We start from the raw sequence: 22714 nt of genomic DNA on the forward strand, positions 1-22714 counted from the left end.
CTTATTGATGTGTAATTGATTTACAATGTTGTGTTAGTTTCAGGTGTATAGCAAAGTGATTCACTTCTACATACATATATTTTCAGATCTTTCCCCCTTATAGATTATCACAGAACATTGACTAGAGTTCCCTGTGCTATACAGTAGGTCCTTGCTGCTCTTTGTGACCCCATGGACTATACACATCCATGGAATTCTCCAGGCCAGAATACTGGAGTGGGTATCTTTTCCCTTCTCCAGGGGATCTTCGCAACCCAGGGACTGAACCAAGGTCTCCTGCATTACAGGCAGATTCTTTACCAGCTGAGCCACAAGGGAAGCCCAAGAATACTGGAGTAGGTAGCCTATCCCTTCTCCAGTGGATCTTCCTGATCCAGGGATTGAACCGGGGTCTCCTGCAGTGCAGGTGGATTCTTTACCAACTGAGCTATCAGGGAAGCCCATGGGCAATGTGTATATGTTCATCTCAGACTCAGTGTACTCCTCCTCCCCTCACTGTTTGTTGATGAAAAAACAAAATGATGAGCAAATCTCACCAAACTTTGAAGGCCTCTCAAATTGCCAGACGCCTTCCATATTCACAGAGCCACAAGGCCAAGAGGGGAACAAAGTCAGAGACTGCAACTCATGTTTTTGTTGTTTAGTTGCTAAGTCATTTCCAACTCTTTTTGCAACCCCATGGACTGCAGCCCACCAGGTTCTTGTCCATAGCATTTTCTAGGCAAGAATATAGGAGTGGGTTGCCATTTCCTTCTCCAGGGGATCTTCCCAACCAAGGGACTGAACCTGAGTATCCTGCACTGGCAGGTGGGTTCTTTACCACTGAGCCACCAGGGAAGCCCAACTTGTGTTTACAAAAGGCCTGATATGTGACAGGCACTGTAGGTACATCCTATCCATTAAGCTGACAACGAATGGGCAACATAGGTCTTTTCTCTGTTTTCCAAATGATGCAACTCAGGCTCAGAGGAGGTCCCCCAAGTAGCAGGTGTAAGAGCTGGGATTCAAACCCTAGAAAACACCATCAAGCCCCATACAACCCATCCCCAGAGCTCTCTCTCACCCTCCCTGAACACAACACTCTCAGGTCACTCCCTCCTTACCTCATCTGGGTCAGAAAGCTTGAATTCCCAGCCATCTCCTGTCCAGCTGATGAAAGACTGACAGGACTTATCCGTGAGTAATTCCAGAAGAAACTGCCACAGCTGGATTGGTCCGCTGCCTGGAGACACAAGCCATGGTGAATCACTACACCAGATGTGCCACACTCTCAGCAGCGAATCCCATTACAGGGCACTCCCGACCCCTACCCTCCCAGCCCATCAGCCAGGGGAAAACAAGGAATACCCAGAGCACAAGAGTTGCAGGAGCTGGTGGAACAGATGGAAACAGTGAAGAATTCCCACCAAAACTGCGTTTAGGATGGAGTATCAATTGCCTTATTTAGATCGATTTAAAAGTCAGTCCATCTTTTATGGCTACGCAAACTCTAGAAAGAAAATCCTGGATTGCTCCTTTGAGATATTCTAAGGCAACATGGTCAGTTTGGCCTTCAAAAACAAAGTCATTATTTCTGCCTTATGAAGTACTCAAGGTATGAACCGAGGAGTGTCTTTGTCAGCTCCAAGCAGAAGTCAAAAGCCCATAAGCAAAGTCTACAGTAAGGACCCTTTGGTCCCTGGTTTTCGAGGGAGAAGAATCATTACCTTAGGGCGATCTAACAAGGGAAGAGAAGTTAGATGTTCTCTTGGTCATAATATTCCTCTCTACCACAATCCAGTCCCCCAAGATGCCTACAGGCAAGCAGCCAAACTAAGAAAGGGGGGAAATGAACTTTCCAGCTATGAAATCCTCAAAGGTCAGGTTAGCACTGTCTCAGAAACTCACCATGGTTAAGCAGACTCTAATTCACACACACACACACACACACACAATTCTCGTCTTAGTCATCAACACTGCCATCAACACTGTCTGGAAGGCCTGACATACTCTGATTGTTAGTTTATCTTATACTAAAAGAGTTTGTGCTACACGGATTTCCTTCTAGCATAGTTTTCTATTCAGAAATGACAATGATGCCAGAGATTCCTATCTGATTTATGGGTGTAGCTAGAGAGACAGATATGGGCTCAATAGTCCACACTGCTTGTTTCACATCTACACTGTGTAGACGTGTAGGCCTTGTTAACACCATCTCAGAAGCAACCTGGAAACAGTGCAGCTGGAGAGACCCAGTCCGTGTAGACAAAGAAAGCCTGGCATGCTCTGACTCACATAAGAAAACTTGAGTTTGTTAGGCTCTAATCCTTAACCTGAGTTCCAAATGTGTCTGATCTTAAGTAAACTGAGATGCAGTAGGAAACAAGCTTGCCTTGCCTCTCTAATAAAGAAATGCCCTTCATGATCTAGGAGGGCAATCTCTTGTCATGTTGGACACACCTACAAGACATTTGCACGCTCACCATTTTGCTTCTTCTAAAACCCACTCCCCAATCTCCTTATAGGCATGGCAGACTGGGCCGACTGCCTCCATTCTATCGGGGCAGAGTAAGGTGCTCGGGAAAAATGACGTGACATTGGTCTAGGCACAGTTAGAAAACAGTGGGCCAATCCCCGGACCTTGACTCCAGGCCCCAGGGTAATCTTGATGGATGCCTATGAGCAAACAGCGGCTGGTGCACTTTATCACTGGTGGGACACCCCAAGGAAGCCTTGGCTATAGTACTTGCATCCCAATGGTCCCTCCTCAGCCCAGCCCAAGCTCAGCAAGGAAAATGAAATACCTCTACCTCACCCTTCTACAAATGAACCCCGAGTACTTTAAAACTATCTTGCAAGAAATACCTTACACATATTCTAGAATTAAATAATTCAGCCAATGCCTGCAAAGTATATTAATATTTGAAGAAACTGTCCCAGGAATGACACTGATAAAGCCTTACCCACTTCTCTGTTTCTACTCCAATGGAAAAAAAAAAAAAAAAAAAAACACATTTTCTAGACAGCTCAGACACATTTGCAGTTTCCTTGGCAGCCAAGTAGTCACCAGCTACCACCCTCTGCCAAAAGGAATGTCCTGTCGTGACTTCCTATGAGGAATCCATTGAGAAGCCATCCGGATGGGCAGGAGGAAGAAAACAAATTTCTATTAAGAAATGCTATAGAATTAGTTACAATAGCCCTTGTGACATAATAAGTATCCTGAAGAAGTGTAGAATAGATACCCCCTGAACCACTGAAATGAGACATGAAAGGAAAAACCAACTATCCTAAAATTATGAAAATAAGCCAGGGAGTTCATGGTCCTCTCTTGGGTCAAGACCACAGACTATAGACATGGTGGAGAGAGGTCTGCTTTCAGACACCTGGTAAAGGAAAACAGGAACAGGAGCTAGGATTTATTGTGCACCTACTTATTGTGCACCTACTATGTACCACAGTAATATGTCATGTTTTAGAGCATCTTACTGGGTTCGCCAAAATGTTCATTTGGGTTTTTTTGTAACATCACAGGGAAAAACCCAAATGATCTTTTTGACCAACCCAATATTTATCCCTCAGAATAACTCCCTGAGTAGATACTATTGTTATCACATTTGTTTCTCCCACTGTACAGCAGAGAAAACTGACCCACTGTGTGTCTTGTCCAAGGTTGTGCAGGTCAGAAGTGGTATGGCTAGAACCCAGGCAGCCTGCCTGACCCCCTAAATCTCCATCTCAAGCCATGGACTTGCCCCGGCAAGTCCAACCCAGAGTCCAATCTAACCTGCCTGCTGGCTGCAATGGTCCTGGGGGTAAAAGGACCTTGCATTTGAAAAACAGCTCTTCCTCATGGCTCACAGCAAGCAGTCCAGGACACCAGATGGCCAGTGGTTCCCCAGCCAGTCTGACCACTGGGGACCTTGGCGTCCTCTACACAGGTGACATCTGCACCCCTCATGGTCACCATCAGGCCATGTAATTTCATTACTTCTCACCCCCACTAGTTGTCTTCAAACCTCTCTCATACTGTATGTGTGTGTGTGTGTGTGTGTGTGTGTGTGTGTGTGTGTGCACGCTCAGTCATGGCCAACTCTTTGTGACCCTATGAAGCCTGCTAGGCTCCCCTGTCCATGGGCTTTTTCAGGCAAGAATACTGGAGTGGGTTGCCATTTCCTTCTCCAGGGGATCTTTCTGGCCCAGGGATCAAACCTGAGTCTTCTGTATCTCCTGCATTGGCAGGCAGATTTTTCACTGCTGAACCACGGGGTATGCCCCTCTTTCATTCCACTTGTCTTAAAATCCCTTTAGGGATAAGGGGTCTAATTATACCAGGTTGAGGAAAGAGGAAGAATTATGGGGATTCATTTCCCTGGGAAGTTGTGGTCAATGGCAGGGAGAAGCAAGCACATCCAGATTCCCGGGGAGAGGGGTCCAAGAGCCACCTCGGGCCCCCACCCTTCAGATATGCAGCCATAGAGTGGGGACGGGGCTTGAATTAGCATCACAGGGACCAGCTCACGAGGGAGGGACGTCAGACAGAACGAGTCTTGCTGCTCCTGCTGCCACTTCAGAGCCGCACCCCATTGTCTGCGTACATCTGATCCCTGGGGTCTGTGGATGTGGCCGGAGACGGGGTGAGTCCTTGCACGTGGGTGTTTTTTTCCCCTCCGTGTGAGTTGCCCTTTGTTCATAAGGAACACAAAACTGAAATTCAGGAGCTCAAGTCCTAGGTGTGGCGCCTCTTTTTTTCCTATTTACTGAAGGGAAGAGGGAGGGTAAATAGGAAAACCAGATGCTGAGAGAAAGGACAGGGCGCAGGATAGGGAGGCAGGGAGGAACATGTCTGCAGGGCTGCACAAGAACAAAGTCATAGCAGCAGCGATGTCAGCGCGAGTTTCCTTCCCTTATTCTTGAGGAGAGATCCCGCCAGCCTAACCCCGCCAACGGCACGCACGGCGCTCCCACCTGGGGCATTCTGGAAGCCTCTGCTAGCCTTCCAGAGAGCCCACAATGTGACCCTGAATAAAAGGGATCCATGATGCTTCCCAGAAATTCCTCTCTTGTACATTTCTGCTGACACCCCAACCCTCTTTTAGGTTGTGCGGGCATCAGAGATAGGACAAACATGGGCTTCTTTTCCCAGCCAGACAGTCCGGAATGTGGGCGTCGGGGTGGCTGGTCCCCAGGCTGGACCAGTGGAAAGTCCCACGCTGGAGCCTGTTTCCATGACAATGTATCCATCCGCCCCTTGGGTCTGGGAGGGAAGATCAGGACCTCTCAGGGTGGCCCACTCCCAGAGGTGGCTCTGGGGTCACTGGCAACTCTGACCCGCTGGTATCACCCAAGTCCAGACCCAAGGGAAGTTCTCAAGCCCCAGACTTGCCCACATGCTGGCTGAGGCTGGCCTGCTCAATCTGAGTTCTCACAGAGGCTGTTTCTGTGTCGCTCGGGGTCAGTCTGCCCAAATCTGCAGGGCCAGGGCTCCGTCCCTGCCTCCCTCCCTCCAACGCATCTTCATGTGAAAAAGCCTTCTCCTTGCCTCCATTCCACTCACACCTCCTCTCGGCCCTGGGCCCAGCCCCCTCCACCCACCCAACAGGACTCTGGTCCCAGTGACCTTTGTCCCAGGAGCGGAGAATGGTACTAATAATAGTGCCAGTCATGGGCAGGGGAGCTCACACACCGAGTGTGACTCACAATGCTGTCCCTGTCCAGGGGCCCAGGGCAGTCAACGGCGGCCTTCACCAGGCCGCCCCGGGGTGTCACACGTCAGGAATCCAGTGGCATCACTGGGAAAGTATGCTTCTCAAGTCGAAGCTCTGAGCCACAACAACAGAGGGTCCCTGTTCGAAGGAAGTCTCTCTCGCAGGCGGGGCGAGGAGATGGGGGGGACTCCCCCCCTCCACGGCTGCAGTGGGGAATTTCCTCTGACTGCTTTGTTCTTCTCGGCTTCTGGGGAAGAGGAAAATTCTCAGTACAACACTGACAGCCCCAATCTGAAAATGGTGACATGGCCTCCGGACAGACAACATCAGGTGGGTACACAGAGGGACCCCAGGACAGCAAAGCAAGTCGCAGGAGGATGCCTCCCTCCAGGGGGACCCCTAAGGCATGTCAAATCCAAGGCTATAATCTCTCTCTCTTTTTTCTTTTAAGGCAAAACTTCAAGTGAATTTCTATTCATTGAGTTGATTACACCCCTTCTCTTTGTCTAGGGACTAGAAGGTCCCCATCTATCTAGATGAGGGGTAGTTATTTAAAAGCCCTGCTTTTTTTTCCCTCCGTTATTCTGAGGCTAAGATGTGAGCTACTTAGGTAAAAGGAAAGGCACAGGCTGGGACGGGAGGTTAGCAAGGTGTTCCCGACGCTCCAGATCATAATCCTTCTCCATGTAGCCATGTGTGGGTATCTTTTCTTCCCATTTTCTAGGTGTGGGGGTTGCCAGCCATGGCAATGATCTCACTGCTCGTGAACCGCGGTCAGAGGGGGACTTCAGCTTTTCCAGTTCAGCTGCACATTCTCGCTCTGTCACCTGTGCCCAGGGCGAGGCTAACACACAAGAGTCAGGCCCTGGGGCAGCTGGCGTCTTGTCTCAGGCAGCCTCCCATCATGCTTTGCTCTGAGGAGGGCCAGCCCTGACAAGTGGCTCTCCCTGCGTCTCTCTCATCACTAGAACACATGCTCCAGGGGCAGGGCCCGTGTGTTTCTATTGCTGTAACCCAAAGCCTGGGATGGTGCCTCACCAACAAACACCAGCTATCAAAAAACCTGCTTGCTCTTAAATGATCCAGCTGTCAGCTCTCTGGGAGCCTGGGTTGCATCTGATTGACCCTTACAGGCCTAGTCAGTGCCTGGCCTGGGACCCTGTCTTGGACAGGTGAGCTCTGTAAACATTTCCTGAACTGTCTTACTCAAACAATCCTCCTGTGCGGAAAGGTATCAGGGTTTTGAAAAGGTGACCCAAACTGCTTCTCTCTATTAAACTATATTTGGGGCCAAACAATATGGGGGACTCCCAGGCTACATTTCATCAACATGCACCCCAAAATAAAAACGACCACACCTCAGGTCCTTTGGGGATTCATCTGCTACTTTGAGAATCTAATCTCTGTAGCTCGACTCTCAAAGTCAAATCAAACACCTCAGTGTGGGCAGGACACCGCATTTATTTTAACCTATGAAACTCTCATGGTTGGTCACCCTTGCAGCAGGGTTTACTTGGCTCCGACAGCACACATCTGACAGGTGGTCCTAAAACAGAGGAACGGGACCAAGCGGCCCCGCCCTCTCAGCCAGGTGTCTCTACCCACAGCCAAACGATGGTGGCAAAAACAGAACACTCGAATCCAGAAATGACCCATCTGTTCACAAGTCTATCTTTCTTACAAACTACTGCAGGATGGCATCACTGACTCGGTGGACATGAGGTTGAGCAAACTCCAGGAGATGGTAAAGGACAGGGCGCCTGGCATGCTGTAGATCATGGGGTCGCAGAGAGCTGGACACGACTGAATGACTGAACAACAGCAACTGCAGGAGTGCCCACCTCTGGGGGTGGGTGGGCAACCCCAGAATCTAAACGTCACCCGCTTCTTGTCAACTCCATTCTAAATTATCATTCATAATGATCCCAAAGTCCCTCTTTTTCCTTTCAGTTCTCATGACCTGACGTTTAATGAGAAACCGAACAGAAAGCATCCTGACAGTGTCTTGACCTCTGGGCCAAACTCAACGTGAAGCTTCACTGTCTGGCTAAGGATGAAGGAGTCAGTACCAGGGCACCAGCAAGATTTTCCAAAGACAGAAGAGCGGAGACTGTATGGTACTTTGGCTTGTTTTTATACCTGTAAGAGCCCTTCCCCATTTCGTCTGACTTACATCCCTCCTTTTCTCCCAACTCAACCCAATCTCACCTCATCTCCACCACAATCCACACACAATCCATTCTGTAACTGGCTGAGATGCTTTGGTTCAACAAATCACTCTAAACCATTATGTTCTATACACTTGTTCTCTATCAATGGCTAGTAACTCAAGGGCAGCAATCCAGGATCTAAGTTCCTATAACTCAAAGCATAACCACAAACAACATTCTAACAGGTGCTTGAAAAACATCCCTCGTGAACATCATGAAAGACAACAGGTTCATGCCCTTGCATTTACGGATGCTGCAATAGCCAATATCTAGCAGTGGAAACAAGAAAACAAAACCAGCCTTTAATGCCAAGTCCACGTCTCTGAAACAGTAGACCAAAAGAAAGGAGGAAGCATTTCAAAAAATTTAAACAAACAAATATGTCGGACATTGGGCATACTGACTGAGATGACAGCAGATAGTATCCTATAAAATGAAAATATATACATGATGGTGGGAAATGCCCAAAATAGGGAGTCAAGTGTGTAGAGCCTTGACCCCACTTCTTCCCTGATTCATTGAGTGATCTCATACAGCTCATTTAACCTCTCTGGGCTTTAGTTTATCCATCTCTAAAATGCAAATAGTTATCACAGCTCCTTCCTGCCTTATAGATATATATAAAGAGCTGACCACAGTGTAGAACAGTTTGGGAATATAAAACATAACAGTAGAATTAAACAGAAGAATTTGACAACAGAAAAAATATTTTTAAAAGCAGACTTTTCAAAAGAAAAACAAGGAAAAACAAGATGGAATAGAAAAACAAAACAACAAAAGCACTAAATAAAATTCAATTATTCTTTCAAGAATTCAACTGGCCTTTTATACGGCAACTTTGAAAGAGGACAAAGTTAGAAGCAAAAGCAAAATGATTAACATATATAAACGTAAAATGTTTTAAACACTGTAGATGAAAAGATAGTTAAGGTTTTTTCAAGTGAGGGATAACTCTGAAGTTCCTGCTCTAATTCAAAGTAGGCAGGCACAGAAAGAACAGATGCAAACTGCTTTGCAAGTGAAAGTATAGCCGACATTTCTGGTTTGGGGAAATCTTGGCCACAGACAGACTTAGATCCTCTTTCCCCCAATGTACTTTTTTTTTTCCCTAATCATTTATACTCCACAGCAAGCCCACTCCACCTAATAATTACATAGGACTGAGCTACAGTGAGTCCAGCATTCCCCACAAATGTCTGCAGTTTGGCCCAAGAGACAGATCCCATCAGTATTAATCGAAGGAAGAGCAGAAAGTCTTGTCCAGAGATCAATGTCCAAGACTGTCCTGGCAGGGAGCCTCGCTGGAGGGCCTTAGCTCAGCCAGACTCCCCTGTTTGGGGCAGACTTAACTGAGACTCACTTGGGTCTGCCTGGGGCCGAGCACAAGACAGTTACACACTTGAGTGTCTGGAGGAAAGGCCCTTGTTTTTGCTTGCGCTCCTCACACCTGCAAGTGTTCAAGGACACACGTGTGGGGGTGGCTGCAGGGAGAAGAGACGGTTCCTCTCTTAAAGGGGCAGCCTGTCCTCAAAGGCAGGCACCTTCCCTCCAAACTCAAGAACTCTGTCTAATCACGTTCACCCTGCCACTCAGACACACTCCTGGACAGCGAGCTGGCAAAGCGCAAGCCAGGAAGTGGCTTTCTTCAGAGCTTTTCCTCCCAATGTCTTCTAGGTAACTGATTGTTTTAAGAAGTCACCAGAAATGAGTGAAGTCTGGATTTGAGGGTATAGAGTGCAAACGGATGCTGAAGCTCCAACACTTTGGCCACCTGATGAGAAAAGTAGACTCACCGGAAAAGACCCTGATGCTGGGAAAGACTGAGGGCAGGAGGAGAAGTGGGTGACAGAGGATGAGATGGTTGGATGCCATCACCAACTCAATGCACATGAGCTTAAGCAAACTCCAGGAAATGGTGAAGGACAGGGAAGGTGGCGTGCTGCAGTCCATGGGGTTGCAAAGAGTCAGACATGACTGGGCGACTGAACAGTAACAGTGCAAATTGTGTTCAGAAACAAAAGATGCTTCAGATAGCTAATATAAATATCCAAAGGATGTATGTATAGTCATGGCTGATTCACATTGCTATATGGCAGAAACCAACACTGTAAAAATTAGGAAAACAAAACTTTTTTTAAAAGATAAAAAAATATATATATATCCTCAGTTCAGTTCAGTTGCTCAGTCATGTCTGACTCTTTGCGACCCCATGAATTGCAGCATGCCAGGCCTCCCTGTCCATTACCAAATCCCAAAGTTCACCCAAACTCACGTCCATCGAGTCGGTGACGCCATCCAGCCATGCCTACAGGCAATTAAAAAAAAAAAAAGAAAATGCCTTCTTAAGCATCTAGGTTATAAGAAGAAAGATAGCTTCACTGATTAGGACTAGAAAATAAGACTTGAGAGTTCTGAAGCCTGGACCTTTCCTAGTAGATTTTCCATGCAATCTCTGAGCTTTATTTTATCCTAGGAGTAAAGTTTCCCCCTTGTATCAAAGATGAGAGAAATGACTAGTTAACATATTCAAATTCTTGGGGTGGTGAACTATATCTTAAACCATCATTGGAGGATACAACTTTTCAAGCCTTTATCCAATAAATAATTTCTGAGCAGCCCTCAGATGTAAAGCGTGGTAGCCAGCCTGGGTGGAATAACAGAAGACAGTATTAAGAGCAGCAAGGAGGCAGCAGAAGAAACACTTCTGTTCCACTGTAATGGGATAAGCTGAACAGGGACTGCCCACGCCTTTAAAGAAGAAAGGACCGAGAACCCTGCCTGGAGGGGCCCCCACGAGAAATTGCACCCATCTTGGCTCTGAAGGTCAACACCCCCTCAGAGCCCAGCCTTGAGAGCACCTCTCTGGCAGAGCAGGTCCCAGCCTCCACACCGAGTGCAAACTTTCACATTCACCCACCTTAGGACAACTTTCACTCTCATTATCGCTCAAGGAGAGGTGAGTCACAGAACAAACAATGCAGTTGGGTAAGTCAATAGCAGGCACCAAATCCAGAAGCCAGTCATGGGCCACCAGGGGCATGGGGATCGTGGTCCAGCGACCTGCTGTATGACCCGTCGGACGCCACACTGATCAGTCAGGGCTGATGGGGCCACAGCCACATGAGGCTCCACCCGCTGGCCACAGGGAGCATCTGTGACTCCATCCACAGGTCCCCACCAAGAACATGCTTCCTGGGGCTGCTGCGGCCAGGGACTGGGCATGGAGGTCACATGGGGCCACTCCTGCTAGGCGGGGAGCTCCCCCACTGGGCAACTTTGACCGAAATTCCCAGGAGCCTGGACACCCGCTTCCTTGGAACTGCTATGCCCTTGGAGGTTCTTCTCACAAGTCTCCTTCCTTCCTGTCTGCCACCAGGCCTGAAAGGCCCCCGCCTTCTCTTTGAAAGCCCTCCACCTTCTCTTGCTCTCTGCCACTCTGTACTTCAGACGTCCCCCCACTCCCCCGGACATTTCTTACAAGTCCAATCATGTCTCGACATCTGCTGCTCAGCAGACCCAAACTAACACGCTACTAATGTTGGATATTTTCCTCCCAATTGTCTGACGTTGTGCAAAACTATAAAAGGCCTCTTCTTTGTTGTCTGCTGTGTGACTCTGGGCTAGACCTCTTCCCTCCCTAGGAACCTTAATTCCCTCCTTCATAAAGTGAGGATAACAGATTTTTCTTCATGTGGTTGTTGGTGACAGTTTTAAAAAATATGAATGCATATGAAAGACTCTAGCACACAGTAAGAGCTCAGCACACATGTGGGTTGAGCTGAAAAGCTGAAGTGACCTAGGTGGTAGTGCTGAGTGCATGCTGGGTTGCGTCTGCCTCTTTGCGACCCCATGGACTGTAGCCTGCCAGGTTCCTCTGTCCATGGAATTCTCCAGACAAGAATAATGGAGTGGGTTGCCATTTCCTCCTCCAGGGAATCTTCCCAACCCAGGGATCAAACCCGCGTCTCCTGTATTGGCTGGCAGGTATTTCACACCACTGAGCCACCAGGGAGACTTTACGAAATGACCTAAACTGAAATTAAGTATCAGCTGTGCTCCCCAAGACACTGCCAGGAATGACTGGGATTCTCTAAGTTAAACCCATCACCCTCTGACCAGAAGGAATGTAGAACTGTACTGGAAAAACAAAAGGTCTGGAGAGTAACATGAAACAGTGATAACAATTAGCACCTAAAGAGGGTTTCCTATGGACCTAGCACTGTGCCGAGTGCCTTCCATAAGCTATTCATGCAATTCCCACCACAATCCGAAGAGACTGAAACTGCTATTGTGACCATTTTGCAGATAAGAATACTAAGGCACAGTGAGGTCAGCTGGCCCACAGCCATGCAGCTGGTCAGTGGCAAAACCAGGACACACCTGGCTCCAGAGTGCCCGCTCTCAACCCTGACACAGTGAAGCCTCTGCCACGTAGCCCAAGGTCAAACAGCCTCTCACCTCTCGTGTGCTTAAGCTGAACCTAGACCTGCAGGCATAAGAGTAGCACATGGGGTGATTATCATCACCCCATCTGTAAGCATCACAAGAAAGTCACTTTAGGGGGAAGGGGACGGGGAGGGATACACAGAGGCCCTTGAACAACACAGGTTTGAGCTTCACAGATCCACTTATACATGGATTTCTTTTGAATATAAACATACTTAAAAAATCCTTTTTGTAGATTCGCAGCAATTTAAAAAAAGAAAAAAAAATCAGACAAACTGCATAGCCTGGAAATATGAAAACATTACGAGAAAAAAAAGCGAGGTCAGGAATGCATAAAATACACGTAGATGTACATAAAACACAGAATATGTGTAAGTGGACTGTTTATGCTAGCAGGTCAACAGCAGGCTAGTAGCTAAGTTTGGGGATTATACTCAGATTTCTGACTGCACAGGGGTCGGCACCCCTCACCCCATGTGTTCAAGGGTGGACTGAAGCATCTGTTGAATGGAAGGAGTCTCCATGCGTCTGCTGAATGGAACGAGTCTCTATGCTGAGGACCCACTCACTGGTCCAACAGCATCCAAGCTGGGAAGGCAACCGGGAAACCAGGAGATGCCAAGGGGCACAATCAAGGGACCAACTGGAAGAGCTCTTCACAGCTGAGGCCATGGGAGTTTCCAGGCCAGCTGCTCACAACCAACAGGACCTGCGTGGTTGCCTCAGCAACACACGGGCTGGATTCTGCTCAGGGGAAACATCGGCTTCAAAGACACAAAGGTGGAGCTTCCAAGAGGAGACAGAGTGGCATTCCAGCAGGGTCACCACCCAGTTCCACCATATGGAGTTAGAGTTTGTTAAAGAAACAGCCACCCAGAAAATGGGAGACCCAGAGAAGCCTTGAAAGCAGGTGGTTGGCAGGGGAAAGGGGTTGCTGTGTCCCCTAAAAAGATGGGTCCCCTTGTGAGTTTCCTGACTCCAAATCCAGGCACCCAGAGGCTTCAGGTGGTTTAAACACCAGGATGTGCAATCTGTTTTGTATAGTATAAAGGTGTCTCTCTGCCCTAAAGGCAGCTTCCTGGAGCTACGGGAGCTGCGTCCAGTCCCCGGGGTGGCTCAGCCAGCTGTGGTCTTCAAAGGCGACTGACAAAAACAGGGAACCTCCCTGTCCACACCTTCAAAGCCGTTTAGAAGGGAAAAAACGAACAACGAGGCCGAGTCCTCCCACCATGTGATTTTCTCCACGGGTGGCAGATGTCTAAGACCAACTGTCCCCATGCGAACCAGTCAGGAGGCAGAGGCAGTGGGACCTCCACACAGGCAACACCACCAAGGGGCTTCTGATCGCTCCAGCTCAGAGCGGCCGGGGACCCCCGCCCCCGAGCTCCAACGTACTTCCCCAGCAGTCTCACAACTGAGCAGCATGTCAACTCCCTACTCCAGTGAGATCCCACTCACATTCCATGTGCGCACTGAGGACCCGCCGTCAAACACAGCGCAGAGAATCAGAATTCCCCAGCTTCTGCGATGCTGGCTGGTAGCCAGGCTCCACGTAGGCTGAGGGGGTTTGTCTGGCTTCCTACAACCCACCACTCACAGGGCCCTCTGAGGAGGAAAGGGCAGATGCTGTTTCTGCCTCTCTCATTGCCAAACTCTTCTCCTCCCAGCCATCCAGGAGCTACCCACGGATGCTCTACCCTGAGACAGTGACACTCCCTGTAAGCCTGAGGCTAAGTCCAGCTTTGCTTGGGTGAGAACCTCAGGATCCTTGTAAATGGCAGGACTGCACAAAAAGGGCACCACGGTTTTACGCTTACGTCAGGAAAGACTGTAGTCAACTCATAACCTTACAGCCACAGTACTGACACGGAGAGATTGTATTCCAGAACCTGGCTTAGGGAATATTCCCTCCACCCCCAATTATAAAGCTCCAAGTTGTTCCTAATAACATCTCCATGGGAATGCAGGCTATAATTAGAATCTCCTGCACCAATTCACACCACAGTGCTCTTCTGCTCTGGGGACCCCCTCTCCTTTCCTCATCAGTGACTGAGGCTCACATGAGAAGCTGCCCCTGGGGGTTGTACCTGAGGACACTGAGATGATTTTGCAATCCAGCTTTCCTTCAGAAAACCGTGATTTCAGGTGATGCCGCCCAAGCTCAGGTTTCATTCTGAACTGAAGGGCTTGGAAGCCCTTCCTTCTCTTAGCAGTAGCTTTATGTTTCTGAACCCTACAACTCAATGACCAGACCTACAACTCGGTCAGAATGCCCAGGTTTCGGGTGTGGCCCTTGGACTCTGTTATTGTGTGAGGATAGACGGGCTCTAATTTATCTACAAAATGAGAAGAAGGTTTATTTTGGGCTAAAAGCAACAGATGCTAAAGCATCTATTTCTGCTTTATTGACTTTGCCAAAGCTTTTGACTGTGCCTATCACAATAAACTGTGGAAAATTCTGAAAGAGATGGGAATACCAGATCACCTGACCTGCCTCTTGAGAAACCTATATGCAGGTCAGGAAGCAACAGTTAGAACTGGACATGGAACAACAGACTGGTTCCAAATAGGAAAAGGAGTACGTCAAGGCTGTATATTGTCATCCTGCTTATTTAACTTATATGCAGAGTATATCATGAGAAATGCTGGGCTGGAAGAAGCACAAGCTGGAATCAAGACTGCCAGGAGAAATATCAATAACCTCAGATATACACATAACACCACTCTTATGGCAGAAAGTGAAGAGGAACTAAAAAGCCTCTTCATGAAAAGTGAAAGAGAAGAGTGAAAAAGTTGGCTTAAAGCTCAACATTCAGAAAACAAAGATCATGGCATTTGATCCTACCACTTCATGGGAAATAGATGGGGAAACAGTGGAAACAGTGTCAGACTTTATTTTTTGGGGCTCCAAAATCATTGCAGAATGTGACTGCAGCCATGAAATTAAAAGACGCTTACTCCTTGGAAGGAAAGTTATGACCAACCTAGATAGTATATTCAAAAGCAGAGACATTACTTTGCCAACAAAGGTCCGTCTAGTCAAGGCTATGGTTTTTCCAGTGGTCATGTATGGATGTGAGAGTTGGACTGTGAAAAAAGCTGAGCGCCAAAAAATTGATGCTTTTGAACTTGCAGTCCCTTGGACTGCAAGGAGATCCAACCAGTCCATCCTAAAGAAGATCAGTCCTGGGTGTTCATTGGAAGGACTGATGCTGAAGCTGAAACTCCAATACTTTGGCCACCTGATGCGAAGAGTTGACTTACTGGAAAAGACACTGATGCTGCGAGGGATTGGGGGCAGGAGGAGAAGGGGACGACAGAGGATGAGATGGCTGGATGGCATCACTGACTCGATGGACGTGAGTCTGAGTGAACTCCGGGGGTTGGTGATGGACAGGGAGGCCTGGCGTGCTGCGATTCATGGGGTCGCAAAGAGTCGGACACGACTGAGCGAATGAACTGACTGAACTGAAAAGCAACGGGGGATTGTCTAGGGCTTCCATTTCTACAAAGCTAGGACCACTTTGTGCAATGTCTCACTGAAAAATACGTGCAAGTTGAATTCCTGATGGTCTCAAATGTAGTCTTTCAGAGGTTGAAGGATCAGCTATTCATAAGTCTGCACAGCATAGTAAATCATAATTTCATTACAGGTAATGAATGGCTTGGAGCTTAGCCTTTTCCCACGCTCCGTGATAAAGAAGAGACCCTGAGCACTTCATACAACAGTTGAAACACAAAGCTGGGGCCACACCTACACACTGACAACACAACTATTACCAGCAGGACTGCTCCACACCAACTGCAGGAGTGACAGGAAAGAATTCCTTATCTGCACCAACTGAAGTCTGGCAATCTGGAGTGAAGTTCTACGAAGGTGGTTTAGAGACCATAGCGCCACCCACTCCTGCATGCCACGCCCCCTCCCCCTGCATAGTGTTAATGAGTGACAAGCAAGGCACAAGGCCCTGAATCTACTCTAAAGGGAGTAACTGAGATAACCAATGAGTGTTCTCATTCTTTAAGAGAGAAAGATTTCAAACTGAGGTGAGACATGCAGCACTTAAGTTTCAGTTCAAGAGCCACCTTCCTGCAGAAGGCTTGGAAAAAGTCATTTTTTTGTGTCTCAGTTTTGTCATTGACAAAAGGAGCCTGGAGGGACAGAGAAGGGAAGGGATCAACACTCTTTGACAATCCAGCATATTATTCTACACCTACTGAAATGGAGAGGGAAAAAAGCCACGGATGCCTATGTTTGTCAAGGATCTAGAAAGTATTTTGTTTAGGTCCATCAAATACACAGAGAACACTGGGCCACCTCTCTCAGATGGTTTTGTAATCAGATGGGGTTCATAATGTATCTTCAAACAAAAGAAAATGGAGCTTTCTGATTGTATCAGTTTGATAATCATAAGCAGTCCCAGCAAGGTAAGAAGGTGCATTCTGGCGGAAGCCAGTGTTGCATTTGATGTATTCTTAACTCAGCTAACAGGCAGGCTTTCAAGCCACGTTATCTGCCCCCACATCTTGACCTAATTTAACAAGTTGCCATGGGAGCCCAATGAAGGTTGATGCAATTTTCTTATCTTGGGAGGAAGAATGCAACTGAGCAAGAGAATGTGAAAATTCAGTTTCTAACTGATTTCCACACTTACGGTGCGGTAAGTAAGACAGCATCAGAAGAAGTCAAATGTATTCCTTTGAGGGTGTAATGGGCAGAGAACTGGGCTCCCAGAGACAGGAAAATGGATTCACCCCAGTTCAGGGAATCTATACAGACATCCTTTCGTTCAGGTGACATAAAAGGTATACATGTGCTCCTACTGTGTGGCCACACATACCCTGGAGGTAAGCAAATTTAAAGGAAACAGATTAAAAAAAAAAAGAGCATAGAACTTGAGATAGAAAATAGGTGTGATGTTTATGAGCAATAAAGAGTTTTGCCAACACTTATACAATGATTTCCACTCTCCAAAGTACTTTTCTGAACTTCAGGTCATCTTGGTATGTCTGGATAGACTCAGAGACTCATTTATAAGAACTACAGTCACTGCACACGTCCCAGGCAGTGGAGGGGCCCAGGGAAGCATGTTCTGTTCCCTGGCCTGTTCCCTAGGATTTATCTGAGATGATAAGAGGTCACAATGAGGGGCAAGATATAGTTTTCACTGTGGACAAGAGATATTTACCAGACAGTGAACATGGGGCCGAGGGGGTGGAGGGAGGTGGGAGAGGCTGGGGGTGGGGAAGAAAGCCACCCAAATTTGGACCACTCCTCATACACCAACCATGGGGTGGCAGGGAGTCGGACATGACTGAGCAACTAACACCACATGCCAAATAAATCCTGACTTTCATCAAACCACAGCAATAAGAAAATCCAGTTCAAGTCTAAGGACAATGACAATATCTTGAATTCGTCAAGATAGTGAACCTTTCAGGCCTACGAGCACTTATCTGTACTCAACATGTGCTCAGAAACATCTGCTGAAATAATTGATTTGTTACGATTGAGCTTTCTCTCCTGCGTCTAGCAACTTGTCTGGCACTCATTTGTCTCATTAACTGAGTTAGTTCAATTACATGCTCACAGATCTCCTACCAAGAGAGGGAGGGACACTTCCACTTCGCTAAAAGTAGAAGAGGGTACAAGGTAAATTTGCCTAAAATCACACAGTGTGTGAGGGCTGGGGGGAGCATGGAGGACTTCTGTTTTCTGGGCTATTGTTTGCACCTCTATCTGAGATGGCTTGAAAAGTAAAATCCCCAGTTACAAAGAAGAAAAAGCTGAATGGTAAGATACTTTAAAAATTGTATTTTAGTTCAAATGACTACTGGAGTTTTTGAGATCATTAACTGATAATCATCTTCTCCTTTGTCCCATTCAATGAATATTCTACTCCCTTAGAGATAGAGACAGAGAAAGAAAGAGGAAACAAGAGCGAGGAAGAAAAGGATGGAAGGAACGATGGAAGGAACGAAAGGAAGGAAGAAGCAATCATTAAAACAGTCCACCCAAAGAAGTGCATGTGTGCCCAGTCATGTCCAACGCCTCTGCAACCCCATGGACTGTAGCCCTCCAGGCTCCTCTGTCCATGGGATTCTCCAGGCAAAAATACTGGAGTGGGTTGCCATTTCCTTCTCCAGGGGATCTTCCTGACCCAGGGATCGAACCCACATCTCCTCAGTGGCAGGTGAATTCTTTACCACTGAGCCACCTGGGAAGCCCAAATAAGGGATGACATCAAACACAACTCAGACTTCCAGGACATTCCTGTATTTGTCCTGAAAAGAGGTTTAGGTGTTCTGATCTGTTTGGCTTTGGATGAGAAATGCCCACCTGTTAGAAGGCTCACAGGTGGCATTTTGGTGTTGGCTCTCCTGATGGCTGTCTTCATGTCCAAATTCGTACTCCTAGGTCTTAACATTCCACGTCATCCTTTTCCTTCTCTCCTTAAAACTATGACACTTGGAGAGATTTCCATCTCTCAGATGATTCTTGTCAAGATCAGCTTAGCTGAAACTCTTCAAATCACTCTTGTAGAGTATGAGCTCTGCAGGCCTCTCCCATCAGACTCCAGTAACTTATACACATGCCCTTTTCAGAAGAGTTTCTATTTGAGGTGGAGATCAGGCTTTCACCATTTCTAGAAACTTCTAAACTTTTTGTAGAGTAGCCACGATTCCTTACCACAATCTTACCCCATGCAGGTTGACCTAAATCATAAGGCTTTCTCTGGCCATAACCCAAACTTTAGAACTTAAAAGTCAGTATACTTAATGTCATTATCCACAAAACCACCTTAACTAGCAAAATTTTCAGAACTGCACACCAAACGAAAAGAAAATGATGAAAACTGTTAGAGGAGAAGAATTATGATCATGCCTGGTGACAGTGGTTACGGTAGAGATTATGTCAGAGGGAATAAGGCAAGACTTTTAATAAGGAGAAGCTACATTGAGGATTTGGTCCTGGAAGTCAGGGTGGCAGGGGGAGGAGAGGTGGTAGCCTTTTCACTTGGGCAAATGACAGCGCTTGCACCACAAGGAGAGAGGCAAACACAGCCACTCAGAGATGCCTGCCACCTCCACAGCCCCGATTCACTTCACAGCTACCTCTGCCTCTCCCCCTCCTAACTACGCAATCTTTTTCTCCTCCTCCATCAGTGTACCCAACTGGAGTCCAATTCTCAAAATACCTAAGCGTTACTATAAGGGGTTTTCCAGGTGTCGCAGGGGTAAAGAACCCGCCTGCCAATGCAGGAGATGCAAAAGATGCAGGTTTGATCCCTGGGTAGGGAAGATCCCCTGGAGAAGGAAATGATGGCCCACTCGAGTATTCTTGGCTGGAAAATCCCATGGGCAGAGGCGCTTGGCAGGCTACAAGTCCATGGGGTCACAAAAAGTCGGATGCGACTGAGCACAAGCAGCACTCTCATACATCCTAAAAGACACTTTACATACTTTCTTTATTCCAAATGTCATTAATAGAAAGGCACAAACTTTCTCCTGTCTGCTGCCCAGAGGGAAGGGACTGACCCCTTTGCAGAACAGCGATTTCCCACCTACTCGTGATGCTCAAGGAAGGACTTGGGAAATATTGTAGGAAGAAAAAAGTAGTTGACTATTAAGCTCCTTTCTGGCCCACAACTCTGTGTAATAGTCCTGGTCACTACTTCAAAATCCAAACACGACTCCTGAGCACCTATGCATGCACTGAACTGTACAAGGAGCTGGAGGGATACAATGTAAGAGACACAACCCTGATCCATGAAGGAGGAGGAACTTTTCCAAGCATGTGAGTTGTTCTCAAAGGTCAGCTGAGTTTCCTTGAGTTTTCCCTCACACAGAAACAGGGATAGAGCTCAGTCTTAAGATCAGATAGACACCTCTCTAGAAATGCACACTGAGGTATCTGTCTTCATCCACACAAAGGGTCTTCACATGGTGACCCACCCAGGGTGGATAAATTCCAAGAGGCCAAGACCACCACTGCACATTCAAAGCTTAAAACAAGCTCCACTCACAACACAATTTCTGAATTTTAGAAAACACTACGATCTTACAGGCTCCCCTGGTGGCTCTGCAGTAAAGAATCTACCTGCAATGCAGGAGCTGCAGGAGACGTGAGTTCGATCCCTGGGTCAGGAAGTTCCCCTGAAGGAGGGCATAGCAACCCACTCCAGTATTCTTGCCTGGAGAATCCCATGGACAGAGGAGCCAGGTGGGCTATAGTCCATGGGTTGCAAAGTACTGGACTGAAGAGACTGAGCAGGCATAATCTTACAGAAAAGATCTGATCATTAATATATTCCTACTCCTCGGACAGATCTCAGATACACTCTTCAAACCTTCCCAAGGTTATACAGCCTCTGTGCCCCACCTCGCTTGGACAATGAATTCAGATTCTTGGACCAGATTCTCAGTCAAAGCCCAAGCTCTCAACATACACCTTCCTTTCTCTATGATCTTTCTTTTGTTCAGCATGACTACAACTTTCACTCCTGGGGGAAAAAAGTCAATAATAAAGCTCAGTGAGAAGAAAGGTTTTCTCTAGAGGCCAGGATCTAGCCTGAGTGTAGGGTGACTGAGGGCACTTTCCCCATTTCCACTCCTGCCTGATAATGAGGATTCTACTGCCGATGAGTCCAGGGAGTAGACCCATTCAGTGATGGCTTTCAGTGACGCTGCTGCTGGCTCTGTGTTCAGAGAGCCCTCCAAGAGCAGGTGAGAAGAAGCCCCTTGATGCTAGGCCGGGAAGGCAGAATTTCCAGAAGCACCAGATCGACAGAATTCCCTTCCCCTAGTTACAGATTCAAAATATCAGTTTTCCTACCACTCTTGGAAAGAATCCCTTGAAATAGAATGATATTATTTGCTTCCAAAACTCAATGGCTATCTGCAGAGTGGCCTGAGAGACTGACCCAACCCCTCAGAGTCTTCTTGTCCCCTAGGAAGGGGGTGACCTTAGGGGCTGGGGACAGCACAGAAGTGTCCAGGGAGCCCACCCCAGCGGGCGGGAGGAGGCCAGGCGTCCTACCTGTGTAGCCGGCCAGGGCCGCAGCAGGAATGACGGGCTTGTCCTTATTGAGGTCAGCGCGGTCACGCACATAGTCCTTGAAGGTGCCCTTGGGCTTGTGGTTGGGCAAGGCAGCTGGATAGTCCTCGGAGTCGAAGCTGTCGTAGGAGGGGACGCGCTGCAGGCTGTTGAAAGACGACTGGCTACTCCAGGACTGGGTGAGGCGGTCGCAGCTGTCATAGCTCTCTATGCTCTCGAAGGAGTCCTGGCCCCCGAGCTTACCTGGAGGAGGAGGAGGAGGCGAGAGGAGAGCGGGGAGGAGGGATGGGAAGAGACACTGTGAAACCCTCTCGGTGAGGATGCGCAGGAGGGATACAGAGCGGCCGGCGGGGATGGAGGTGCGTGCGTTTGCTCGGGAAAAGGGGCTGCCTGGACCCAGCCTGAGAGCCCCCTGCATGGTCCGGTCTTGCTCCAAAGCCTCTAGGACCGAGACTCAGAGCCGGGTGTTGCTACTCATCTCTGCCAGGGGGAGACAGCAGTGTTTGGAACGACAAGAATTCCACAACCAGAAACCTACAGGCTGAGAAACACGTCTGTTATGACGAGATTTCTGGCCGATGAGTTAGACCCAATGAGGGGATGAAGAAATCTGAGCTGCATCAGGCTCAACTCACCCTCTACCCTAACTCAAGCCAAGGAGATGATTTCAAAAGGCCCCATTTGGCAAAATATTTTGGTCATAAGAAAAAAAAATTCCATTACACTAGGAGAGGATTGACCTTCCTTGACCTTGGAACTAAAACACTATTTTTTAGCCTTTTTTCCAAACACTCTTTGAAATGTACATCGTACTGCCTCTATGCCTTCTCAAATAGAAAAAGAAGTTATGAGATGTTTTTTTTCCAGGAGATTAAAAAAAATATATCATTTTTCTAAACAGAAATCCATATTCTTTACCAAGCACTATCTGTACTTGAAATTTGTGCTTTATTAGGGAAACGAAGGCAATTAAAAAAACAAAGAAGTTGATTAAAGAGTTAAGGTCCGTAGCAATGGCAGAAATCCTTTACTCTGTGAGTTGCTTAAGGCATTCTTAACTGACCACAAGATCATGCAAGTTCATTAATTTCCCAAACCAGGTTATAAACAGCTGCTATGATTGCATAATAGCTCCTAGAGAAATTTCCATTGGCAAAAAATGCCATTTAAAAGGAGGCTGAAAACGGAGGGGGCGGTGGCAGGGCGGTGGGGCGGGGGGGGGGACAAAAACAAATGCAGCTAACTGCTGAAAAGGCTCACAGGAATATTTTTTATGTTTTATTTCCAGATACTTTCCAGGCAACCTCAATTAA

The 22714-nt window shown here is 47.4% G+C and overlaps 1 protein-coding gene across 5 annotated transcripts in view; it reads right to left on the reverse strand.

The window, feature by feature from the left end:
• Window positions 1-22714, reverse strand: part of ETS1 (ETS proto-oncogene 1, transcription factor) — a 138944-nt gene that overhangs the window by 4365 nt on the left and 111865 nt on the right. For 3 of the 5 annotated variants that reach the window (XM_070365203.1, XM_070365202.1, XM_070365204.1), the window contains 2 exons: window positions 21384-21644; window positions 1104-1222 (listed from right to left, as the gene is read on the reverse strand). In XM_070365203.1, coding sequence (XP_070221304.1) covers window positions 1104-1222; window positions 21384-21644 — 380 coding nt within the window. The remainder of the gene's footprint in view (window positions 1-1103; window positions 1223-21383; window positions 21645-22714) is intronic. The other 2 variants (XM_070365205.1, XM_070365206.1) reach the window with 1 other exon arrangement.

This window comes from Bos mutus, chromosome 29, assembly GCF_027580195.1.
Source record: "Bos mutus isolate GX-2022 chromosome 29, NWIPB_WYAK_1.1, whole genome shotgun sequence".
Classification (NCBI taxonomy): Eukaryota; Metazoa; Chordata; class Mammalia; order Artiodactyla; family Bovidae; genus Bos; species Bos mutus.